This window comes from Cebus imitator, unplaced genomic scaffold, assembly GCF_001604975.1.
Source record: "Cebus imitator isolate Cc_AM_T3 unplaced genomic scaffold, Cebus_imitator-1.0 Scaffold4, whole genome shotgun sequence".
Classification (NCBI taxonomy): Eukaryota; Metazoa; Chordata; class Mammalia; order Primates; family Cebidae; genus Cebus; species Cebus imitator.
This window is the reverse complement of record NW_016107319.1, coordinates 10844052-10870499: the sequence shown is the minus strand read 5'-3', so window position 1 is coordinate 10870499 and position 26448 is coordinate 10844052. Positions and strand designations below refer to the sequence as shown.

Sequence of the window (26448 nt, the reverse complement as noted above, 5' to 3'; positions counted from 1 at the left end):
TTTTAATTTGCGTTTTATGATTGTTAATGTGGTTGAGCACCTTTGGTATGTTTATTGGTTATTGGTTATTTGGATATCTTGTTTTATTAATTTAATTTTGAAGTCTCCTTCCTATTTTTCTAGTGGGTTGTGTGTTTTTTTGGTACTAATTTGTAAGAGTTCTTAAAAATTCATGTATATATATATATATATATATACACACACACATAGATGCATATAGGTACATATATCACTCATAGATGCAAGCCCTTTGTCAGCCACTAAGTTGAAAATATATTCTTCTCTATGGCTTGTCTTTTTATATACCCTTAATATTGTATTTGATTGAATAGAACTACTTAATTTTAAGGCATTTCAAAATTTACCTAACTTTGTCCTTGTGGTTAGTGCTTTTTGTGTTTTGTTTAAGAAATCTTTGCCAACCTTGAAATCATCAAGATATTCTCCATATTGTCATCTAATGATTTTTCATTGATTTGCCTTTTATACTTTGATATTTAATTCCTCTGAATTAATCTACCTGGAATTAAAAACGTAGCCTTTCTTTGCTGTTCTGCTTTTTTTTTAAATTGAATCAAGTACTTGTATATGCATGGGTCTGTTTCTGGGCTCTTTATTTTGTTCCACTGGTCTTTGTTTATTCTTGTTTCATAAAAACATCCTACCTTAGGCACTCACTTTTTTTTTTTTTTTTTTTTTTTTTTTTTTGAGCGTATTTTAGCTATTTTTTTGCTCTTTGTAGTTTTACATAAATTTTAGAATCATTGTGTCAAGCTCTACAAAAACACCTATTGGAACTGTATAAAATCTATAAATCAATTTGGAAAGAACTGACATTTTTACAATATTCTTGCATTAGCCCATTTTCACACTGCTATAAAGATACTACCTGAGACTAGGTCATTTATAAACAAAAGAGGTTTAATTGACTCACAATTCCACATGGCTGGAGAGTCCTCAGGAAACTTATAATCATTGCAGAAGGCAAAGGGGAAGCAAGGCACATCTTACATGGTGGCAGGAGAGAGAGGGCATGCAGGGGAAACTACCACTTTTAAAGCTATCAGATATCATGAGAACTCCTTCACTATCACAAAAGCAGCATGGGGGAAACTGCCCCCATGATCCAATTACCTCCCACCAGGACCTTCCCTCAACATGTGGGAATTACAATTAGATATGAGATTTGGGTGGGACACAGAGCCAAACCACAATCATGTTTCAATTCATGAACATGGTTTGCATCTCCTTTTCGATTGCTTCTATTTTCTCTAATGTCTTTTAGTTTTCTGTGTGGAGATCTTGCACATCTTTGATTACATTTCTTCCTAGAGATGTGACCTATTTTAGCCATGTTGTAGATGTCGTTTTTTTTTTGTTGTTGTTGTTTTGTTTTGTTTTGTTTTTGAGGCAGGGTCTCACTCTGTCACCCAGGCTGGAGTGCAGTGGTGCAATTATGGCTCATTTCAGCTTGCACCTCCTAGGGTTAAGCGATCTTTCCACCTCAGCCTCCTGATTAGCTGGGACCACAGGCATGTGTCACCACTACCCAGCTAACTTTTTTTTTTTTTAATTTTTGTAGAGATGAGGTCTCAGGCTGGTATGTGGCATTTTTTAACGTCATTTTTAACTGCTACTGGTAAGCACTAACTTTTTAATTTCCTCTTTTAATTTAAACATTTATTCAAAATTTTGTATCATGCTATGTTTTCCTTTATTATAAAAATTATTTATACTTTTTCTTTACTATAAAAATGTTTCTGCTTTCCCTTCCACCTGTATTACTTTTCTATTGCTGCTGTAACAAACTCTTGCTCCCTATTTGTCCTGCAGCTTTCTGTGAGCCCTGGCACATTGCTACTTCATCTAAGAAGCATAACCTGACATGCTGCTGCTTTTTCACTCAGGAATTTATTTCTATAACTGCCAATTCAGAAAGGAAAACGATTGCTTTTCAAACAATTTTGGATTATTCTGAAAGGCTCAGTCACAGTTATCACAACTCTTTTCTCTTTTCTGGGTTTGTTTTCCTCCTAAGCAACAATGAGGTCAGTTGAAGGAGTCCAAGATTGACATAGAAAAGCAAATTTTGTCCTCTAGTGAAAAGGAGATGTGAACCCTGAAAATTAAAGACAGGTCTCAGTTAATTTAGAAAGTTTATTTTGCCAAGGTTAAGAATGTGCACCCATGACACAGCCTCAGGAATTCCTGAGGACACGTGCGCAACTTTGTTGGGGCACAGCTTAGTTTTATGCATTTTAGGAAAACATGAGACATCAGTCAATGTATGTAAGAAGTATATTGGTTCAGTCTGGAAAGGCAGGAAAACTTGAAGCAAATGCAGGAAGCTCAAAGAAGGGAGGGAGCTACCAGGTCACAGATAGATGAGAGCTGAACAGTTGCATTCTTTCAAGTTTCTGATTAGCCTTTCCAAAGGAGGCAATTAGATATGCATCTATCTCATTGAGCAGAGGGGTGACTTTGAGAAGAATGTGAGGCAGGTTGGCCCTAAGCAGTTCCTAGGTTGACTTTTCCCTTTTGCTTAGTGATTCGGGAGCCCCAATATTTCTTTTTCTTTCACAGAAAATAAAGGGAACCAATGTCTTCTGAAAGAGTGACTCCTCAGAGCCCCTTAAGTGACATGAGTTTTGTGTCAGGCTGCCATGTGTCTCGAACAGATTTTTCACCCTCTTCCAAACAGCATTTCCCTTTTTTTCCTGATCATAAGATTCATCTGGAGCACTTATTAAACATACATTCATCAGTGCTTCATTATGATAACTTCTAAGGAGAGTCACTTGAGAACTTTTATTTTTAAAAAGAACTTACCATTTTCACGATCAAACAAATGTAGTAACCATCATTGCTCTCAAGGACTATCAAGGGGATGGGAGTGATCAAGTTACAATATGGAAACCTCACTGTTTTACCAGAGTTTTGTAGTTGTCTTAAATATACGCTCCTCAGATTGCTGTAAACCTCTGGTTAATTTCCAAAGTTTTGAAAAAGTTGATTTTGGCAATTTGTGCAAGGAATGAATATGCAGAGGTATGTGGAGGGATGGATATACACGAGCCCCCTCTCTGCATTCTACAAGTCCTACCCTTCACAAGTTTTCATTATTATGATTATTGTAAAATGCACACAACAGAAAATTTATCATTTTCGTTATTTGTAAGTGTACATTCAGTGAAAGTAGGAACATTCACAATGTTGTGCAATAATCACTACTATCCGTGTCTAGAACTTTTTGGTCAACCCAAACAAAAACTCTATATTCATTAAATAATAACTCCCCATTTCCCCCTCTTCTTAGCCTCTGGTAACATGCATTCTACTTTTTGTCTCTATGATCTGCCTAGCCTAGGTACCTCAGACAAAATTTATCTTTTTATGTCTGACTTCACTCACTTAGCATAAAGCTTTCAATGCTTTTTTTTTCAATGCATCCATGTTGTAGCATGTGCCAGAATTGCATTCCTTTTAAAGGCTGAATAATATTCTATGGTGTGTATGTACCATATTTTGTTTATTTCTCTATTGATGGATATTTGGCGTGTTTCCAACTTTTGGCAATGACTCTCACAAGTCTTTTATTTATCATACTTTATGTATTACTCAATTCAAATATTGTTTTCTAATTTCCATTGTGATTTAATTTTTACTCATGGGTTATATACGTGTGAGGAAGGAGACCCTTAATCACCTTCGGCCTTCTACATTGCATCTCAAAAGGAGAAGTAAGTTAGCCAGGGAAGGGACCAGTTGGCACTGCCAGCCTGGTTAAGGATAAGACCCCTATTGCTAACCACAATCCCATCTATAATCTCACAGATATGGTATGGAGGAATCTCTCTGAAGGCATTGTTTCTACTTAAACAGGATCAAACACCCACCCCACGCCTACTTCATGGGTCAAGACCCTCTCACATGTAATTTCTAGAATTATAAGCCCAAGACCCTTTTACATGTAATTTCTGGAGTTGTAAGCTTTAAAAGGGCAGGGACTTTCTTTGTGAGCTGAGCTTGTCTGTTAGGCAACTATACCCCACTGCTCCCAGCCGAATAAATCACCCCTTCCTTCCCAGTTCAGTGTTCGAGAGGTTGGTCTTGCAGCTTTTCCTGCTTTAAGTGTATTGTTAAATTTCTATATATTTAGACATTTTCTAGTTTTGTTTTTGTCATTGATTTCCAGCTTAACACTTGTCAGAAAACATACTCTGCATGATTTAAATTATTGGAAAATTGTTGCTTTTTAATGTCCTAAGTTATAGTCAATTCTTGAAAATATTCCATATACTCCTGAAAAGAATGTATATTCTGTGGTTGGTAGTTATGTCAATTAGGACAAGTGTCTTAATCATGTTCAAATTTGGTTTGCCCTTCTTAATGATTTGTTTTTTCCATCAGTTACTGAGACAGGTATGTTAAAATGTTCAATTATGATTGTGTATCTACTTATTTCTCCTTTTGTCTCTTTCAGTTTTACCTAACAAGCTTGGAGACTATGTTATTAGATGCAGACAAATTTGGGATTGCTATATTCTCCTATTTGGTTGACTCATTTATTATTAGAAAATGTCTTTCCTTAACCATAATATTTCCTGCCTTTTGACCATCCCTTTTAAAGCAGCCCTCCTTGCCACTCCCCAGCTTCCTCTGCTTCAATTTTTTAAAGACTTTTTTTCTAACAGCAGCTTTTCAGTCATAGCAAAATTAAGACGAATGTACAGAGATTTCCCATATACCTCCTGTTTCTACAAATTCATAGCTTCTCCATTATCAACATCCCCCACCAAAGTGGTACATTTGTTACAATTGATGAACCTACACAGACACATCAATTATCAGTCCAAGCCCATAGTTTACCTGAGGGGTTCACTCTTGATAGGTATGTAATGGTATCTCATTGTTATTTTAATTTGCATTTCCCTGATGACATATGTTGTGGTGGAACATCTTTTTATATGATTATTTGCCAACTGTGTAACTGTATATCCCTTTGGTGAGGTGTCGTTTAAAATCTTTGGCCCCCCACCCCCTTTTTTTTTTTTTTGAGAAGGAATCTTGCTCTGTCACCCAGGCTGGAGTGCAGTATCTCAGCTCACTGCAACATCTGCCTCCCAGGTTCAAGCAATTCTCCTGCCTCAGTTTCCCTAGTAGCTTGAATTATAGGCACACACCGCCAAACCTGGCTAATTTTTTGTATTTTAGTAGAGACGGGTTTTTACCATGTTGCCCAGGCTGGTCTCAAACTCCTGAGCTCAAGCAATCCTCCTGCCTCAGCATCCCAAAGTGCTGGGATTACAGGTGTGAGCCACTGCACCCGGCCTGTTTGGCCACCCCTGCCTTTTTTTTTCTTTTTTTTTTTTTTGAGACAGTGTCTCACTCTGTCCTGCAGGCTAGAGTGTAATCGTGTGGTCTTGGCTCACTGCAACCTACACCTGTCTTCTGAGTAGCTGGGATTACAGATATCCACCACCATGCCCAGCTAAATTTTGCATTTTTAGTAGAGACGGGGTTTCACCACGTTGGCCAGGCTGGTCTCAAACTCCTGACCTCATGATCCACCCACCTCAGCCTCCCAGGGTTCTGGGATTACAGGCGTGAGCCACCTCACCCTGCTGACCCATTCTGTAATTAGATTGTTTTCCTATTGTTTCATTTTAAGAGTTCTTTGTATATTTTGGATAACAGTTCTTTGTCAAATATGTCCTTTGCAAATATTTCCTTTCAGTCTGTGGTTTCTCTTCTCATTCTCTTGACATTGTCTTACTCAGAACAGATGTTTTTAATTTTAACGAAATTCAGCTTATCAATGATTTCTTTCATGGATCATACCTTTGGTGTTGTGTCTAAAAAGTCATCGCTATTGACATACCCAAAGTCATTTAAGATTTCTCTTGTTATCGTCTAGGTGTTTTATAGTTTTACATTTTACATTTAGGTCTATGATCCATTTTGAGTTAATTTTTTGTGAATGATATAAGGTTTGTGTCTCAGTTAATTTTTTGGCATATGAATATTTGTTTCAGCACCGTTTATTGAAAAGAACAATAGTTGCTCCTTTGCTTCTTTGTCAAAGAGCAGTTACTATATTTATGTGGGTCTATTTCTAGGATCTCCATTTTGCTCCACTGATCTGTTCTCTCACCAATACTACACTATCTTGATTACTTTGGCTTTAAAATAAGCATTAAAGTTGGGTAGTGTCAGTCCTCCAACTCTAAGTTCTTCTCCAATATAGTGTTGGTTATTCTTGGTGTTTTGCCTCTCCATATAAACTTTAGAATTAGTTTGTTGATATTCACAAACTAACCTGCTAGGATTTTGATTGGAATTGCATTTAATCTATAGACCAATTTGGGAAGAGCTGACATCTTGATAATAATGAGTCTTCCTAACCATGGACATAGAAAAATCTCTCCATTTATTTGGCTCTTGGTTGATTTCTTTCATCAGAATTTTGTAGTTTTATTATATTTTATATAAATCTTGTATGTATTTTGTTAGATTTATACCTAAGTATTTAACTTTGAGAGATGCTAATGTATATGGTATCATGTTTTTAATTTAAAATTCCACTTGTTTATTGCTCATATATAGGAAAGTAATATTTTTATATATTAACCCTATATTCTGCATCTTGCTGTAATAGCTTACTAGTTCCAGGTTTGTTTTGTTTTTCTGATTCTTTCAGGTTTTCTTTGTAGATAATAATGTCATCTGTAAACAAAGACAGTTTTATTTCTTCCTTCCCAATTTGTATGCCATTCCATTCCTTGTCTTGAATACACAAAGAATCAAGACTTAATAATTTATACTTGAGCCATATTCCTGGCTTAGGAATTTCAAAATGTGACTCTTCCCTTATTTTAACTTTGGCAGACAACTGGGATTGACACCAATATTTCATAATAGCTTAAGGTCTGTATCACACTAATCTCTATGCTCCAAATGCAGAATTCCTTTGATTATGTTTATAAATTTACATATCTATGGTTAAAACTGGTTCAGAACCAAATTATCAGGACTTCTACCAAGTTTCTTCTATCTCACACAATATGAATATTCAATGCATGGTAAATAAAAATGATGAATAAAAAGTATAATGTTTTGTATATTTTAATTCTTTCCTGACTTAACCCACTTTAAATGATCAATCATTTTATGTTTTGTCCCAATAATCCTCCTTGGACCATTCTGATTTTATAGCAATGTAAAATGTCTCTCTATAGGCTTACAGAATTTTAATCAAATAGCTTTTGCTCAGAACTTAAAAAGACATTTGTCCTTGGGGCTAAAATTAGCCATGAAAAAGATTAAAAACAAAAGCAAATTTAGAATATAATCAGTACTTTCAAAATGAGCACAATCTGTACTTCATCTTCATTTATAACACTTGTTTCTTCTTAGCTTCTAATAGAATAAGAAATAGTTGTGCGAAGAATATATTTACATTTCTGAGGTTCCAAAAACAGATGAACCTCACAGCTCATGCTCTTTTGTGGTTTGCAATGTCACAGGCCGCCTTGGTTGGAATGATTCACATAATGATCACACTCTGAATAGGAAAAAAAAAACAAAGTTCTATACAGTTTCACCAAATGTCTTGTTCTTGTATTTTTTTCAGAATTATTAAATGTAGTACCTTTTTTTTCCTGTTCTGGTAAGTGGATCTGTTTGGATACCACCTTCATTTCAAACACTATTTTCAGAAAAGACCTCAGTAGTGCTTAAAGACTCCTGTTACGGTTTGAGTGTGTCACTCTAAAGTTCATGTGTTAAAAATTTAATCCCCAATGCAATAGTTTCGGGAGGTAAGGCCTAATAAGAGGTGACTGGGTCATAAGTGTGGAATCTTCACAAATAGATTAATCATAGGAGCAGGTTAGTTATCTCAAGAGGAGGTTGTTTTAAAGCAAGTTGAGTTTCTGGTGTCTTTCTCTGTTGCAAGTGCTCTCTTTCACCTTTCACCCTCTGCCATAGGATGATCCTCACCAGATGCTGACATCATGTTCTTGGACTTCTCATCCTCCAATAACCATGAACCAAATAAACTTCCATTATTTATAATTTACCCAGTCTGTGGTATCCTGGTATAGTAGCAGAAAATGGACTAAGACAACTTCACTATCTGGCCAAGAGGAACCTCAAGTATCACAAAATTAGCAAAGGGATGTCCAAAGCTAATTAAGTGTCAACATAGCTGAGATTTATTTTAAAAATGCAGAAATTATAGTTTGTTAGACTAAACCAGGCAAGGCACCCAATTAGAAAGTACTTCTGAGACATTTTAGCTTTAAGCACTTAGTTTTGATAATTTGGAAAGGCCTGGATGGCAATATAACTAATATTTATCAGGATATTATGTGAGTTATTCCTCATATCTGAAGTTGAAGTTAATAATTTAACTGATTATCAAATAGGTTTCAAGAATTTGGGTAAAAGATTTACCAATTAATATATACAGAAGGATAGATTTCATAATGAGTCCTGACATTTTTCCACATCTCTACTTTTACTTTCTCAAATGTACTACTGAGATCCTTGCAGCTCCTTGATAGTGCTTGGGGCTGAATGTTTTTCTCCATGCAGTGTGCTTTTCCATTCTCCACCTCACTTGCCTTCCAAACCAGCTTAGAAGAAACCTGCTTTACTGAGCTCTCTTCTGACACAGAACACTCCCTCCCCCACCAGACACCCACAAAATCTCCTTTGTTTGCACTGATTACTTATTTCTATAGTTGCAGTCACTGTATCAAATTGAAATTAATTTTTTTGATTATGGGCTTATCACAGGGCCTGGCTTACAGTAAACACTCAGAAAATGCAATAACCACAGGTAGGGAGTAGGAGAGGATTTAGTCAATTTCTTCCTGCTCTGAAGGAAATTTTAAGCTCCCGAAAGCCAGAAAACTAATCAAGACACAAAGCAAAATTCGCAGGAGCACCTTTTTGCTGAAAAGAGAACCCAAAATTTCCAAAATTTAGTCAAATATTCATATCCATATCCTTTCAGGAGTAGGTAGCTATATGTAACTTTAAGAGTACTAAATAGAGAATAAGATCATAATTTCAGCTGGTCACTGACATTTAGCTCTTCTTCCTGCTGACATGTATAAAAGAAAATATAGAGGGTTAAAGTCTATGAAGTCTCTCAGGGTCTACAATACCTCTTTCTTCTAAGAGCACTCTTGTCTATTTATAGTGATATATCCAGGTGCAAATTACAAAGAAAGCTTACTGTTTACACTCAGGCTCATGCTGTCCTGCTCTTAAAGAAAATCGGCTACATGTGGACTTGTCCAGTTGTTTTTTCCGGTAACTGCCTGTGTATGTTGTCACAGAAGAATCTGACCATCGAGTTTCATCCTGCCAAGATGCTCCAGCCTTGCGTCTGATCAGATCAAACTCTTGAGAAGTAAGAGGGCTAAAGGGCAGAAGAATTTGTGGAGTCAAGTAGAAGAAGTGTGACATAACTACGAAAGGCCTGCTCTGGATGACAAGTTGTCAAGTCCTCTGCATAATGAAGAACTAATTTTCTTCTAGTAGCAGGAAGCAATTGACTGGGCTCACCAAACTTTGTGACTCAACAGTTCACAGAGTGCAGAAGCTTAACTGTCTTAGATATAGTTGCCAAGCAACGAATCACAAAATTCCACAAACGCTACCCTCTTGCCTCCTGAGGTAGGGAAATTTTAACTAACATATTTGTAAGTTATATAACTTTCTGGACTTTAAGAAATATGCTGCTTCATAATTATGGCAAGAAAGCAGGTGGCAAAATTATTTGTATATTACTGCTATCAGAAATAAAGCAGTAATTCCCAATGATGGTGGTTCAAGAAGTGGAAACAAGAGATGAAAGAACAGTGCCAAGCATTCACTTCCCCTAAAGACCTAGCCTCCAAGTGTCTGAAAGAGAACATGAACTGCTTATAATGTCAGCAACAGCAGGTGACTCAACAGCTTCTCATATGTCACAGAGTAGTGGTGCTCTGGCTGGCTGCACACTTGAGTCACCCTGAAAGCCATTAAAATAAGCAGGAGTCTAGGCCCCCACCATGGAGATTCTGATTTAGTTGTTGTGGAGTAGGGCCCAGGCATCACTATTTGTTTAAAGCTTAATCCTGGAGGATTCTAAAGAGCAGCCAGGGTTAAGAATTAAGGTCATGGATGCAGAAAAAAACATTTGACAAAATCCAGCATCCCTTCAGGACTAAAGCCTTCAGCAAAATCAGCATAGAAGGGACATACCTCAAACTATGAAAAGCCATTTATGAAAAACTCACGGCCAACATTATACTGAATGGAGAAAAGTTGAAAGCATTCCTCCCGAGAACTGGAAAAAGACAAGGATGCCCACTTTCACCACTTCTATTCAGCATTATACTGGAAGTCCTAGCCAGAGCAATCAGATAAGAGAAAGCAATAAAGAGCATCCAAATTAGTAAGAAGGAAATCAAACTGTTGCTGTTCACTGATGATATGATCATATACCTAGAAAATCCTAAAGACTCATTTGAAAAGTTTCTAGGTCTGATAAATTAATTCAGTAAAGTTTCAGAATACAAAATCAAGGTACACAAATCAGTAGCACTGTTATACACCGTCAACAACCAAGCTAAGAATCAAATTAAGAACTTAACCCCTTTTATAACAGTTACAAAAATAATAAAATACTTAGGAATATACCTAACCAAGGTAATGAAAGATCTCTGCAAGGAAAACTACAAAACACTATTGAAAGAAGTCATAGATAAGAAGAACAAATGGAAACACATCCCACGTTCATGGATGGGTAGCATTAATATTGTGAAAATGACCATATTGGCAAAAACAATCTATAAATTCAATGCAGTTCTCATCAAAATAACATCATCATTCTTCAAAGAACTAGAAAAAAAAATCCTAAAATTAATATGGAGTAAAAAAAGTCTGTGTAGCCAAAGCAATACTAAGCAAAAAGAACAAATCTGGAAGCATCACATTGCCCATCTTCAAACTATACCACAAGGCTGTACTTACTAAAACAGCATGGTACTGGTATAAAAATAGCCACATAGACCCAGGGAACAGAACAGAGAACCCAGAAATAAAGCCGAATACTTACAGCTAACTGATCTTTGACAAAGCAAACAACAGCATAAAATAGGGAAAGGACACCCTATTCAACAAATGGTGCTGGGAAAATTGGCAAGTCATATGTAGAAGAATGAAACTGGATCCTCATCTTTCACCTTAATCAACTCAAGATGGATCAAAGACTTAAATCTAAGACCCGAAATCATAAAAATTCTAGAAAATAACATAGGAAAAACTCTTCCGAACATTGGCTTAGGCAAAGACCTCACGACCAAGAACACAAAAGCAAATGCAACAAAAACAAAGATAAATAGATGGGACCTAATTAAATTAAAAAGCTTCTGCACAGTCAAAGATACAATCAGAAGAGTTAGCAGACAACCCACAGAGTGGGAGAAAATATTTGCAAACCATGCAAAGTTTTCGTTCTAGACGAAGGACTAATATCCAGAACCTACAAGGAACTCAAAGAAATCAGCAAGAAAAAAACAAATAATCCCACCGAAAAGTGGACTAAGGATATGAATAAACAATTCTCAAAAGAAGATATATGAGTGGTCAACAAACCTATGAAAAAATGCTCAGCATCACTAATCATCAGGGAAATGCAAATCAAAATGAGATATTACCTTACTCCTGTAAGAATGGCCATAATGTAAAAATAAAAAAATAATAGATGTTGGCATGCATGTGGTGTAAAAGGAACACTTTTATACTGCTGGTGGGAATGTAAACTAGCACAACTATTATGAAAATCTGTATGTAGTTTCCTTAACTAAAAGTAGAACTACCATTTGATCCAGAAATCCCACTACTTGGTATCTACCCAGAGGAAAAGAAGTCATTATATGAAAAAAATACATGCACATGCATGTTTATAGCAGCGCAATTTGCAATTGCAAAAATATGTAACCAGCCAACATGCCCATCAACCAATGAGTGGATAAAGAAAATGTGGTGTATATAGATACCATGGAATACTATGCAGCCATAAAAAGGAGCAAAGTAATGGCATTTGCAGCAACCTAGATCAAGTTGAAGGCCATTATTCTAAGTGAAGTAACTTAGGAATGGCAAACCAAACATCTTATGTTCTCACTCATAAGTGGGAAGTAAGTATGAAGATGCAAAAACGTAAAAATGATATAATGGACTTTGGGGACTCTGGGGCAATGGTGGGAGGCGGATGCGGGATAAAAGATGATATATTGGGTACAGTGTACACTGCTTGGGTGACAGGTACACCAAAATCTCGGAAATCACTGCTAAAGAACTTATCCATGTAACCAAAAACCACCTGTTTTCCCAAAAACTATTGAAATGTTTAAAAAGTGCATTTCCTCAAAAAAAAAAAAAAAAAAAAAAAAAAAAAAAAAAAAAAAAAAAAAAAAAAAAAAAAAAAAAAAAGCGAGGGAGAGAGGAGAGAGAATTAAGCTCATGGAAATGAAAGCATGAACTTTTTTATGTTGAGAAGTCATAGCATTTGATCTTCTATTCACTTGAATCCCCCCACCCTTCACTAATAATTACTGTAAATTAGATTATGTTTGCCCATCCTTACTTTTCCAGATTAAATAACAATTCATTGGCAAATCATAATCAAATACATCTTTCAACGTTTGTTCTTTTTTTTTTTTTTAAATTAGCTGTTGGTGCAGTAATTCTCAACCCCCCAGTGTGCATTCAAGTAACCCTCAGAATTCTTAGTAAACACAGATGCCATGTACCTTCCCCACTTCACCCCAGCACCCTCATGCCAGAAGTACTGATTAGCAACTCTGTAAGTGGAGCTATCATTAAATGCTGAAAAAAAGAAATTCCATAGTTAATTTGATTAGCGCCAATAGGGCCCATTAAACCTGCAGAACCCTCAGCTCTACCTTCAGAGAATATAGGTCTGAGGTAAGCCGAGGGATCTGCATTTTCATATTTTTACATGATTCTGCTGCAATTGGTCTTTGAATACAAGTAACGCTGCTTCAGGGGTTGAATTTGAAGACTTTTAAAATCAGGCTGACACACTATATGGTATATTGATCTGAGAATAAGATTATTTGCAAATACTTGTTAGTATGTTTCCTTATGGTTTCTTCCTTAAAATGTTGAAATTTGGAACATAAGCACCTCTGTCCTCAAAAAAGAATTAGGCAGATATTGGCAGACTTAGCTACTTTTTACCATGGAATTGAAGACTTTTGGAGAACTCCAGATGATATAAAAAGATGAAAGAAGCCAGGGGTGGTGGTACACACCTGTAATCCCAGTTACTTAGGAGGCTGAGGCAGGAGGATCACTTGAGCCTAAGAGTTCAAGTTCAGCCTGGGCAACAGAGTAAGATCCTATCTCTATTTTTTTTTTTAAATAAAAGATGATGAAGATAAAGTGTGAAGACGAGAAAGGAACACTGGGCTGTCTAGGTTTCTTCAACTCTCTCAGTATCAGGTAGCGGCTGCTTAAGGAAAACTCTGCCAGCAATATGTATTGTTTTGAGACAGGAAAATAAATAGACAAAATTGCGAAACATCATATGTAGGAAACATTTTAAAATTTTCTTCTCAAATTATGTGTTAGTCTATAAATGAATATGAAAAAAATTAGGTCTTTTACAAATACATTACGGTATCAGTGTACTTTATTATCACTTTCCTGTCCTCTATAATATTTTACTTTTCCCATAATCAGTTATCATATCATTTTAATAATTATAATCTCAAAAACTGAAAGTGAAACTTTAAGGGAAAATTGGGTTTGGATAGAATTATGAGTTAGTTCAGCAGTCCACTAGATGTTGAACAAGTCTGTTAAAAATAAATTGGACTTCAAATTAGAGAATAAGTGAACAGACTAATTGAATTTATTATCATAACTATTTAATCTATAATTATTCTAGAGGAACTCACACTCATTCTTTGTTCTGACATTTTATCAGATATTTAACTTTCCGTGGACACTGACTTATATGGTCTGACTTCCAGGTTGGAAAATCTGCACTAAAACTTCCCTTTCGTAACTGATTTATAGCAAGCTGTATTGTTTAGTCATCACTGTGTTAAATATGACAAAAAGAATCAAGAGCACTGTGACAACAAACTCTGGGGTGTGGGCATGATTTTGTGAAAATAGGAACTTACCAAGTGACCTCACATCAAATAAAACTAGAAGGGGGTGTTCATTTCACCTGGTGCATGGGAGCCTTTGGTGACCTGGCCTTGACTAGACTTCTCTCTGAACATAAGCTGATTATTCGAATGAGATGTCAATAGGCATTAGTTAAAAGGGTTTCATGGTGAGTAAGTTTAGAACAATTTGGGATAAACAGGTTCTTTGTTGTAAGATTTCTCAGCGCTTTTAACATCTGTTTGCATTATGCGTCTTGCAAAGTGGCCTAGATTGTGTAGCATTTCTTAAACTTACTTGACGACAAAACTCCTTTTGTCAAAAGCATCTCTGAGGATTGCTATTCTATAGAAGAGTCCAGGAACAGGAAAGGCCAGAGGTCTCTAGCTCACACGATGGCTGGTCTGCAGTCCCTGAAAGTTACTGGATCCTGACTAGATCACCAGCCTGAAGTACTGACAGCCTGCCAAAAGGGTGGATCAAACTGTATTTTGTAAAAAGAAAATTAGAGATAACAGGTTGGGCGTGGTGGCTCACGCCTGTAATTCCAGCAGTTTTCGAGGCCAAGGAGGGTGAATCACCAGGTCAGAAGTTTGAGACCACCCTGGCTAACACAGTGAATCCCCATCTCTACTAAAAAAATACGAAAAATTAGCTGGGCCTGGAGGCGCACATCTGTAGTCCCAGCTACTCAGGAGGCTGAGGCAGGAGAATCGCTTGAACCTGGGAGGCGGAGGTTGCAGTGAGCCAAGATTGCACCACTGCACTCCAGCATGAGCAACAGAGAGAGACTCCATCTCAAAAAAAAAATTAGAGATAACATCAAACAGTAAAGTACACACATATATTTTACATATGTACTTACCCATGTAACTGTGACCCATATCTGCTAGAAGGCTTTTCTGTGTCCCTTTCTAGTCAAAAGAGCAAACACAGGCATATGTGCACACACACACATGCACACATGCACACACACACGCACACATATGCACACATGCACACAAGCATATGTGCAAACACACATGCACATGCAAGCACGCACACGCACAAAACACAACATCTGGTAACCACTATTTCAATTTCTATCACCATAGACTAGGTAAGTCAGGCAATATCCTGTGAAGCTTACTGATATCTTCACAAGATGAAACCTAGGAAGATACCAGATAAAGACCAGAGAAAGCAGAATTGACTTGAGAAAAACAAAAACAAAAACATACAAAGCTGATATTTCCATCTCAGCCTGAATCCATCTCCTCCCCATAAGATACTAAATTCTGATATTTGGATGAGTGTGGCTAAACACCTTAATGAGTACACATAATGTGTTACCGTTAATAATTGTTTGAGTATCTCAATTACAATAGTATTAATTCTTAGTCCTTATTCTTGGAATAATTTCTCCATGCTTACCAACTAACTGTGGGATTTGGAAACTTTTAGCAACTTATCAAAAACTGAGTAGTAGGTGGCCTAAAAGATGTGGGATACAAGGAGCCAGTTGCAATAAGAATTGATGGAAATAAAAGAAGGGGAAACTGCAAAGGAACAGGAAAAGGAAATTGATAAAATTAGCGAGCAAAAGACCAAAAGGAAGCATCCTTTTTCATTGCTTTCCTGAAATTTATTTTTGGTTCTATTTACTATTTGAAAACTGAAACTGATTATAAACAATGTGTATGTTGTGATCCCGATTTCACTTAATAAAAAGTGTGTGTGTGTGTGTGTGTGTGTGTGTGTGTGTGTGTATTTAGAAGAAAAGGCCTAGAAGGTTATATATGAAATGTTAATACTTATTTTTGCTGAGTGGAAAAATGCATATGATTTTTACATCCTATATTCTTTTATTTTTTTTTAAACTTTTTACAATGAATATATGTAATTTATAGAGTCAAAATGATATTTTATAAAAATTAAAGCAAATTGAATGCATCAACATATAACCTGTATTAGGCTATTTTATTTTGCTCTAAAGGACTGGCGGAGGCTGAGTAATATACAAAGAAAAAGAAAAGAGATTTAATTGGCTCATGGTTCTGCAGACTTCACAAGAAGCACAGTGCTGGCATCTGCTTCTGGTGAGGCCTCAGGAAGCTTGACTCATGGTAGAAGTGAAAGGGAGAGCAAGCATGTCACATGATGAGACAGGTAGCAAGAGAAGGAAGCAGGGGAGATCCTAGACTCTTTCAACAATCAGATATCCTGTCAACTCATCATGGCAGGGCAGGACCTAAACCATTCATGAGGGATCTGCCCCCATGACCCAATCACTTCCCAGGATGCCTGACCTCCAACTTTGGGGATCACATTTCAACACATGATTTGGGGGGGACCAATATCCAAGCCATATCATAATAAATCACTCAAATCTTGCAAGAAATTCTTTGCATTTACTTTTCCACTTCCTTCCAGAATCTAGGCCTTAAGAAAGGAAACCTCTAAGGCATAGAGATTGGAATCAATTCAATCAAATATGATACTTCTTAAACTTTCTTTCCTTTTAGTTCTGGATCCAGTAATCAGAGGTAGGAGAAAATCAGGTATACAGCTCTTTAGGGTATGTGTGTGTAAAGGGTGGGGAATAGAGAATAGGAAAATAGGGTGGAAAGAATATGAGAGCCCATTGAGGTAAGGACCAAGGTATTCATGTGAGGAAACTTGAATGGTTGTTCTTTTTCAAGGAAACCCTGTCTATTCATAAATACCTGTGATGAAATAGTCCACAAATTGTGCCTCACACTCTCAGACGAATAAGCCAAAAGGCTCCTAATAACTGAAGCTAAAAAATGATCAAAGCCAAACACAGTGGCTCACACCTGTAATCCCAGCACTTTGGGAGGCTGAGGTGGGTGGATCACTTGAGCCCAGGGAATGGAGACCAGCCTGGGCAACATGACAAAGTCCCCTCTGTACAAAACAAAAACATAAAAATTAGCCAGGCATGGTGGCACGTGCCTGTAGTCCCAGCTACTTGGGGGACTGAGGTGGGAGGATCATATGAGCCTGGGAGTTAAAGGCTGCGAAGAGCTGAGATCAGGCCACTGCGCTCCAGCTGGTTAACAGAGTGAGACCCTTTTTTAAAAAAAAAAAAAAAAAAGATTCATAATAATGGTCAAGACTTCATGGATTTCCTAGCAGCAACTCTGGGATAAACAGCAAGTAGTAATAGTTGATTTTGTCAGGTCACCCCTGGAGAGAGTGGGGAATGTTGACTCACATGTGGAGCGGGCCTATCTTTCCTGTACTATAAAAGTAAGCCATTCCTATACAATTCTGCTTGTATACCTGTCTCAGTCTCTTATACGCAAAACATTACTGGGATAGTCAAAAGTCATTTAGAAGGATGTCTTAAAAGATATTTCAAAGTATTCTTGCTTAACTAACCTGAGTCTCATGTATATAATAATAACAATGGATTAATATAGAAGCAAATTACTTAACACTATCCAGGCACGTTTCTTAGACTTTAACATTCATTAAATCCTCACAGTAACCCTATGAGAAAGGCACCATTGTTACCCTCATTTTGCAGAGGAAGAAACTGATCTATAGAAAGTTTACCCCAAGTCACATTGCTAGGAAGCAGTAGAACTGGGGTTGAAACACAGCAATGTGGTTGCGAAGTCTGGACCCTTACCTACTGAACGCTCCATCTATTTGTCACCCTCCACCTATCTCTGCCCTGGCTTTGGTCCCACATTTGCTGACTACTCCCCTTCTTCTTAGGACAGTCCAAAAGCATCTCTGATAACCCATACATGACTGGATTTCATATTCAAAGAAGCTTCTAATCATGATCTAATAGGTAAGTCCTGCAGAGAAAGGCCCCAGAATGACATTCTCTATTTATTTTTAATGCAAACTGCCTGTGTGTACCCAAGCTGAGGTCTGTAGACTTGCTTACAGGAAAGAAGTATACAGTCTCTTGTTACATGCATCACTGAAATACTTTGAAGGTTCTGAAACCAAGTTTAAGAACCACACATCAAATATTATCAATTAAATATTAACATGCAAAACCCTCACAACCCCAGAAATTATTCAAGCTCAGAGGAGATATTCTAGGAGGCTATCACCCAGGCATATTTCCTAACTGGAGTCCATAAAAAAGTTCTCTGTTAAAAAGAGATTAATCTTAGTGAATTACAGTTTCGTAATGCTTGAAGACAAATAATAGATAGACGAACTCCTCATAGCTTTAGATAAGTTGAATTCTACCTGGAACCTCACGGTAGAGGTGGAGAAAGCCATAAAATAAAGTTGCTAAAACAATTAGTTAATGTATGAATGTTGGTGAACAGAGATCAGAGGGTAAATCTTCTTGGGGTTTAACAGACAGACCCTTCATTCCCTCCCTATTTATCAAGGGGAGCTTATTTGCCTTTGTTGGTGGCTTAGTCAAGTACATATCCAAGTTTGACTGTCCTTATCTCTTTTCTCACTATGTGCTGATTTGGGACCTAAAAGTTTAAGGATGCACAGAAAGAAATGTGCCAAAACCTGGGAACAGACGATCCTAGAATGACCAAGGTTAATACTTCACCTCACGTCCTTTGGACATTTAGTCTGCACGGTAGCAGATTTGTAATGTGTACTGGCATTACTGGCATTTACATCCTGTTTCTGCATTTCCAGAGGTACACTGAGAGATAGTTTGAGCCAAGAAATGCAATGTTTTGTCTTACAGAAATGTGAGTATCCCGACAAATGCCATGTTAGGGTATTTGGAGAATTGCATTAATTCAACATATTACTGCCCTTTGATTTGTCACTCTTTGCAGAGACTGTTTAATCTATGGCTTTGCCTCTTTGTCCCTGTGTCTACATATTAACTTTGCTCAGAATTTGTTCATTCACCCATTCATTCAATAAATACTTATTTTGCAACTACCTTGTATAACTGAACAGCACCATTTATTATTTCCTGCCATACTGGTCTACTTCTTTTTTTTTTTTTTTTGAGATGAACTCTCACTCTGTTGCCCAGGCCAGAGTGCAGTGGCACGATCTTCACTCACTGCAAACTTTGCCTTACAGATTCAAGCAATTCTTCTACTTCATCCTCCCGAGTAGCTGGGATTACGGTTGCCTGCCGCCATGCCTGGCTAATTTTTGTAGTTTTAGTAGAGACAGGGCTTCACCATGTTGGCCAGGCTGGTCCTGATCTTAGGTGATCTGCCCACCTTGGCTTCTCAAAGTACTGGAATTACAGGCGTGAGCCACTCACTGCGCCTGGCCTTGTCCACTTTCTACAAATACATTTGAGTGATATACACTATACCCATGTCATTTCCTCCCACCACCCTGCTTAGGATTAATTTGCCAATCAAGAGGTATTTAAGCAGAAAACTGTGTAAAAAGACAGCATAAACAGCATACAAATTTCACTGGGTATTCTTTCTTGATATTGGAAAGTAGGTAAATTATGTGTAGTGAATTATCTGTTGTTTTGAGACACAAATACCTAGTACAAATACCTAGTAAATTATTAAGATATTATTTTGAGGGCTGGGCACAGTGGCTCAGGCCTGTAATCCCAGCACTTTGTGAGGCTGAGGCCGGCAGATCATGACATCAGGAGTTCAAGACCAGCCTGGCCAACATGGTGAAACCCTGTGTCTACTAAAAATACAAAAAATTAGCCAGGTGTGGTGGTGGGTGCTGGTTATCCCAGCTACTTAGGAGGCTGTGGCAGGAGAATCACTTGAACCCAGGAGGCGGAGGTTGCAGTGAGCTGAGCCCGCACCATTGCACTCCATCCTGGGCAACAGAGAGAGACTCTATCCCAAAAAATAAATATACGTAGTATATATATATTATTTTGAGCTAAAAATTTGTAACATAAATGCCATGTGACAGAGCTTGATGCTAGAGAACATGAATGCATATTATAAAAAGTTGAATGGCTGAACGCAATGGCTCAGGCCTGTAATCCCAGCACTCTGGAAGGCTAAGGCAGGTGGATCACCTGCACCTGAGGTCGGGAGTTTGAGACCAGCCTGACCAACATGGAGAACACCATCTCTACTACAAATACAAAATTAGCTTGGAATAGTGGCATATGCCTGTAATCCCAGCTACTTGGGAGGTTGAGGCAGGAGAATTACTTGAACCTGGGAGGCGGAGGTTGCGGTGAGCCAAGATTACACCATTGCATTCCAACCTGGGCAACAAGAGCAAAACTTCACCTCAAAAATAAATAAATAAATAAATAAAAGGTCTGATAGAACTGAAATGAGTTTTATAATAGCACAACACTTTATATACTCTGCTTTCTCCCTGTTATTTCCTCAAGGCAGAATAGCTTGAGTGACCAAAGATTTCATAATGACTTCTCTGTTGCTCATTGCTAATTTTTTTAGAATGACTCTAACATCTCCTGAGTCCCTCTTATATGGAACTCAACCTCCCAGACTTGTAAAATTTAGGTCTTTGGAATATTTAAATCTCAATAGTGAATTTGAGGCCAAGATATGGTATAAATTGTGGAATATAAAAGGAAGCAAAGTACCGTGATAAGAGAAACACCAGGAGTCTCATGTGTTCCTTTCTTTTTATGGGTTTCCAAGGTGCTGAGGGAAGCAGAATTGGGAGGTGAAAGAATATATTCTTATTTGGGCAGTGGGGATTGGCAGGGGTAGTTATAAAATCTTTGTAGACATTTCTCTCTCTGAGGCAGGCTTAGATAGTTTGACAGCTGTTTTAGTTTCTCAGGATTCCAACCCTTTCTGTTACTGTTACTAGTTACTATTACTTTCTGTTTTGATAGCAGCTATCCTAAACGGTGTGAGGTGATATCTCACTGTGGTTTGACTTACATTTTTCTGATGATTAGTAATGTTGAGCATCTTTTTTTATGCTTATTGGCCATTTGTGTTTCTTCTTTGGAAAAACGTCTATTTCAATATTTGGAATATTCAAAGCCCAATACTGAATTTAAGTCCAAGATACTGTATAAGTTGTGGAATATAAAAGGAAGCAAAATGGGTGCCATTAAAAAGTACCACAAACTAGATAGCATAAAACAACAGAAATTTATTATCTTTCAGTTGCGGAGGCTGAAAGTCTGCAACTAAGGTGCTGGCCAGGCCATGCTCCCTTTGAAATCTGTAGGAGAATCCTCCTTTGCCTCTTCCTAGCTTCTGGGGTTTGCTGGCAGCCTTTGGTGCTCTTTGGCTTGCAGCTGGCTGCATCATTCCAATCTTTGCTTTCATCATCACATGACATTTTCCCTGTGTGTCTTTGCCACATCGTCTTCTTATAAGGACACCAGTCCTATTGGATAGACCCACCCTACTCCAGCATGACTGCATCTTAACTAATTACATCTGCAACAACCTTATTCCCAAATAAGATCATACTCTGAGGTACTGGATGTTAGAATTCAACATTTTTTGAGGGAGGGACACAATCACAATGAAGCTATAACAACAGTAATAATATATGACAGGCAATAACATGTTCTGAGATTCATTGAGAAAAATGGTTTTTATGTCCTCTATTATTTTGAAGAGCCCCAAGTGACTGGAGCTGGTGGGAAGAGAGTTTCTGGCACCAGTAACACCACTGGTTTTACAAAAGAGGTGGTGTGATTTCTCAGATTCTTTATTTGAAATAAAGATGTACTAAGTGTAGCAGATCTCTGGGGAGCAATGACATTTCTAGAATGAGATAGACTGATAATTCTATAAGGGAAGAACAGGAATAATTTAAAAGTTTATGTGCAAACTATATATCTGATAAGGGGTCAATATTCAGAATATGTAAAGAATGTCCACACTTTTATAACAAAAAAAAACTTGATTAATAAATGAGCAAAATACTTAAATAGACATTTCTCCAAAGAAGATATACAAATGGACTTTAAGCATATAAAAACATGCTCAACATTAGTAATCATCAGGGAAATGGAAGTCAAAGCCAACAGTGAGATATCACATTATACCCTTTAGGATAGCCACTACCAAAATAAGAAAGTAATGGTAAGAGTTACAGAAAGTGTTGGTGAGGATATGAGGAAATTGGAACTCCAGTGCACTGTTGGGAATGTAAAATGATGCAGCCATTATGCAAAAACAGCATAGAGTTTCCTTGAAAAGTTAAAAGTAGAACCACCATGTTGATCCAGTGTTACGGTTTGGCTCTGTCCCCTCTCAAATCTCATCTTGAATTGTAGTTCCCATAATCCCCACATGTTGTGGGAGGGACCTGGTGGGAAGTAATTGAATCATGGGAGCTGCTATTCTTGTGATAGTGAGTTCTCACAAGATCTGATGGTTTTATAAGGGTCTTTTCCCTCTTTGCTCTGTGCTTCTCCTTCCTGCCATCATGTGAAGAAGGATGTGTTTGCTTCCCTTTCTGCTATGATTCTAAGTTTCCTGAGGCTTTGCCAGCCATGTGGAACTGTGAGTCAATTAAACCTCTTTCCTTTATGAATTAGCCAGTCTTGGGCAGTTCTTTATAGCAGCGTGAGAACAAAGTAATACATACAGCAATTCCACTTCTAGATAAATACCCAGAAGAATTAAAGATTTCAAAGAGGTATTTGCACATCCAGCATTATTCATAGTTGTAGCACCATTCATGACGGTCAAGAGGTAGAAGCAACCTGTTTATTGATAGATAAAGGGATAAAGAAAATGTGGCATGGACAAACAATGAAATATTATTCAGCCTTAAAAAAATGAAATCCTGTCCTAGGTTACAACATGGATGAACTGAGCATATTATGCTAAGTGAAATAAGCCAGTCACAAGACAAATACTGCATGATTCCATTTATATGAGGTGGCTAAAATAGTCAAACTCATAGAAATAGAAAGTAGAATGGTGGTTGCCAAGGGCTGGGGGAAGAAAGCAGTGGGAAGTTTGTTCAGTGGCTATAGCATTTCAGTCATGCAGGGTGGGGGTGATTCTGGGCATCTGTTGCACAACAATATGCATGTGGTTGATGCTCTTTTATACTTGGAAATTGAGAGGGTGAATTTTAAGTTGTTTGTGTGTCTGTTTTTTAGAGACAGTCTTGCTTTGTTGTCCAGGTTGTAGTATAGTCCAGAGATCATATCTCACTGCAGCCTTAAACTCCTGGGCTCAAGGCATCCACCCCACTTCAACCTCCCAAGTAGCTGGGACTACAGGCATGAACCACAACAGCTAGACTAATTTTTACTTTATCTTTTGTAGAGCTGGGCTCTTGCCATGTTGTCCAGGCTAGTCTCAAACTGTGGCCTCAAGTGATTCTCCCACATTTGCCTCCCAAAGTGCCAAGATTACAGGTGTGAGCCACTGCACCCCGCCTATGTTGTATTTTTTTCTACAGCTGAAAAAAAAAAGGTTGGGCACGGTGGCTCATGCTTGTGATACCAGAACTTTGGGAGGCCAAGGCAGGTGCATTACTTGAGTCCAGGAGTTCAAGACCAACCTGGCCAACATGGGGAAACGCTGTCTCTAACAAAAAATACAAAAATTTAGCCAGGCGTGGTGGCATGCACTTGTAATCCCAGCTACTCAGAAGGTTGAGGTAGGAGGATGGCTTGAACCCAGGAGGTCGAGGCTGCAATGAGCCGTGATGGTGCCATTGCACTCCAAGTCTGTGCAACAGAACAAGACCCTGTCTCAAAAAAAAAATTTGCAAAAGGCAAAACATTTTTCTTAACAAACTGTTTCTAATTCGTGTCACAGAGAGATCACTGAGTAAATGCTAGTTAGGAGAAGTAGGTTTGAGTCTAAGTGATACTGGCTGCTTAAGCAAAACTGTTCACTCTTCTGGAACTCATTGATCTACCTAATATTCTGTGGTGGAAATACACAGCACTGACTGTTTTACTCACAAACCCCAAGAAAAAGTGCCATCCAAACAGTTCTTGATGAATGAGCAGGAACCATATTTATGCTTTATTATCCCACCTCCTGAAACACAGATTGAGGTGAGCACCAGATTCTGGGAAACCTACCCATAGATTCCTCTCAGTGACCCCTGTTGCCACCAGAAGATTTCTGTCAGGAATCTGAAATTTGGAACTAATAAACTATAAAGTGCTAAAGTGGAAACTAAAGGTGTAAGGTAATGAGATAAAATTTAAACTAGAAAGGCCCTTGATAGTCCATATAAAAAACAGTTATGAAAGAGTTAAAATCTAAAATGAGAATGGTGCAGGAACAAGACAGAGAGAAGTATCATGACTGAGACTTTCTGGTTGATCTGAGAATGGCCCATATCCTTTTTGTCTGGTTTTCTGCAGTTCAAATATAGGTTATGTGTGGGTTTGTTGTTGTTGTTTATTTATCCTGTTTAGTGTTTGCTGAGGCTTCTGGATCTGTGGTTTGGTGTCTGTCGTTAATTCTGGATGGTTTTCAGGCATCATTTAGTTCAAACATTTCTTCTTTTCTTTCTTCTCCTTTTAGTAATCCATAATTGTGTATCTTTGGGAATTTTCCAACAATTCTTGAATGTTCTATTCCATGCTTTTATTTTTTATCTTGCATTTGTGTTTGTGAATTTCTAGGCTTACTTTAAGCTCATTGATCTTTTTCCTTGGTCATGTTGAGTCTACTGAGGAACTCATTGAAGGCTTTCTTCATTTTTGCTAGTTTTAGAAATTCCTAGCATTTCCTTTTCTTTCATGGAGTCTCCATCTCTCTGCTTACATTAACTATCAGTTGTTGCATGTTGTCTATTTTTTCATTAGATCTCTTATTAATCAGTTATTTTAAATTCCCTGTTTGATAATTCAAACATCTGTGTCATATCTGAGTCTGGCTCTGATGATTGCTTTGTCTCTTCATATTATGTATTTTCTTGCCTCTTGGCATACCTTGTAATTTCTTTATTGAAATATATACATGTTATTGGATAACAAAAACTTAAACAGCCATTTAATGTGAGGATGCATATTAGTCTGGCTAGAAGTTGAGCTGTATTTAATATTTGGGGTAGCTACAGGTACTAGAGTCTTCAAATTTCTCATGTCTTTATTTTTGTCTTTCCTCTTGACTTGAGGCTTTCCTAAGTACTCCTCTTCAGAAAGTCTGTGTATGGCAGTTCTTACAACTTAATCCACTGTTATAATAGCAAGGTTTAATGCCAGGTTTAATGGGGGAGGGTCCCATAATCTTAAAATTAAATATCAGTCTTTTAATTGGTCCTGTGTTTCTGAACTATGACTTCACAAGTTTTCTTCCAATGATACAGATTCTCCCTACTCCCACTCCATTCTCCATTCTCCATTCACTGGCTACTGAGTTTCTAATCTAGTTGCCCCAAGCCCTGACTCCTGTTGACTATGTTCCCCTGGCCCTTTTAGGTGAGAAAAAACATCAGCTGGGAATGGAGTGGAAGGAATGCCATTATCCCAGCCTGGAAAAAGCTCAATCTTTTCCCCTGGAGAGTAGGCCTATGAGGAGGCTCTGGGCTTATTACATAATTATTTCTCTTTTTCTCCTCCTGCCAGAGCCATGAGAGATTTTTTTTTTTTTAAATCTCCACTGTGACAACACTGTTCTTGGAAGTAAAGTCCGTGAAACTGTGGGGATTCCCCTAAGACTGCACTATCCAGGAGTTTCTCACTTTTGCACTAGTCTAAATTCAGCCTCCAGCAATTCTTCAAAATAATCACTTATTTTTCAAGATAATCTAACAGTTCATGGCTCCACTGATTTCCGCTCTAGATAAGCAGATCTGAGCTGTGACTGTCTGTGTGCACCTGTCTCCAGATTTCGGTGTGGTGGTTCCCTGTGGGTCCCAAAGTCCTTGATTTTCAGTTTGACCAGCGTTTTCCTGTAGTAAGGATGGTGGGAGTGGTGATTTTCAAGTTCTTTATATGTCAGAGTTTAAAATGGAAGTCCTTATTGCCTTCATTCTTAAGACTAAATTTTGATTCCTGTCCTTGGATTTTCATGAGATTCTCAGTATTTAAAATATAGCAATTTTTTTCTAGAGTTGGCTTGGGTAGATCAACCACACAATCAAAAGTCCTGTGTCTAAAATTTATTGCTTCTATGAGTCATAGCTTCTTCAACTCTAAAATCTCCTATTAATCAAGTAGACATAAAAGAAATAATACAAAAAAGATACCATGCTTTAACCATTCCTCTTGAAGCTACTGATTCTTTGTTTTCAGATGCATCTTCAATGACAGGAAGGGTAAATAGTAATTTAGTATAGGTGGATAAAAGAAAAGTATTTTACTTGTAAAACTGGATCATGGAAGGATATTTCTAATAAATAAGGGTGTTATTTATTTTT

The 26448-nt window shown here is 37.6% G+C and overlaps 1 protein-coding gene across 1 annotated transcript in view; it reads right to left on the bottom strand.

Annotated features, from left to right (window-relative positions):
• The window catches only part of CUNH4orf51 (chromosome unknown C4orf51 homolog), a 74561-nt gene extending 65024 nt beyond the window's left edge, over positions 1 to 9537 (bottom strand). Inside the window, exon 1 of the mRNA XM_037740600.1 lies at positions 9248 to 9537. Within this exon, the coding sequence (XP_037596528.1) occupies positions 9248 to 9480 (233 nt within the window). The 5' untranslated portion in view covers positions 9481 to 9537. The remainder of the gene's footprint in view (positions 1 to 9247) is intronic.
• Positions 9538 to 26448: the final 16911 nt, after the last annotated feature.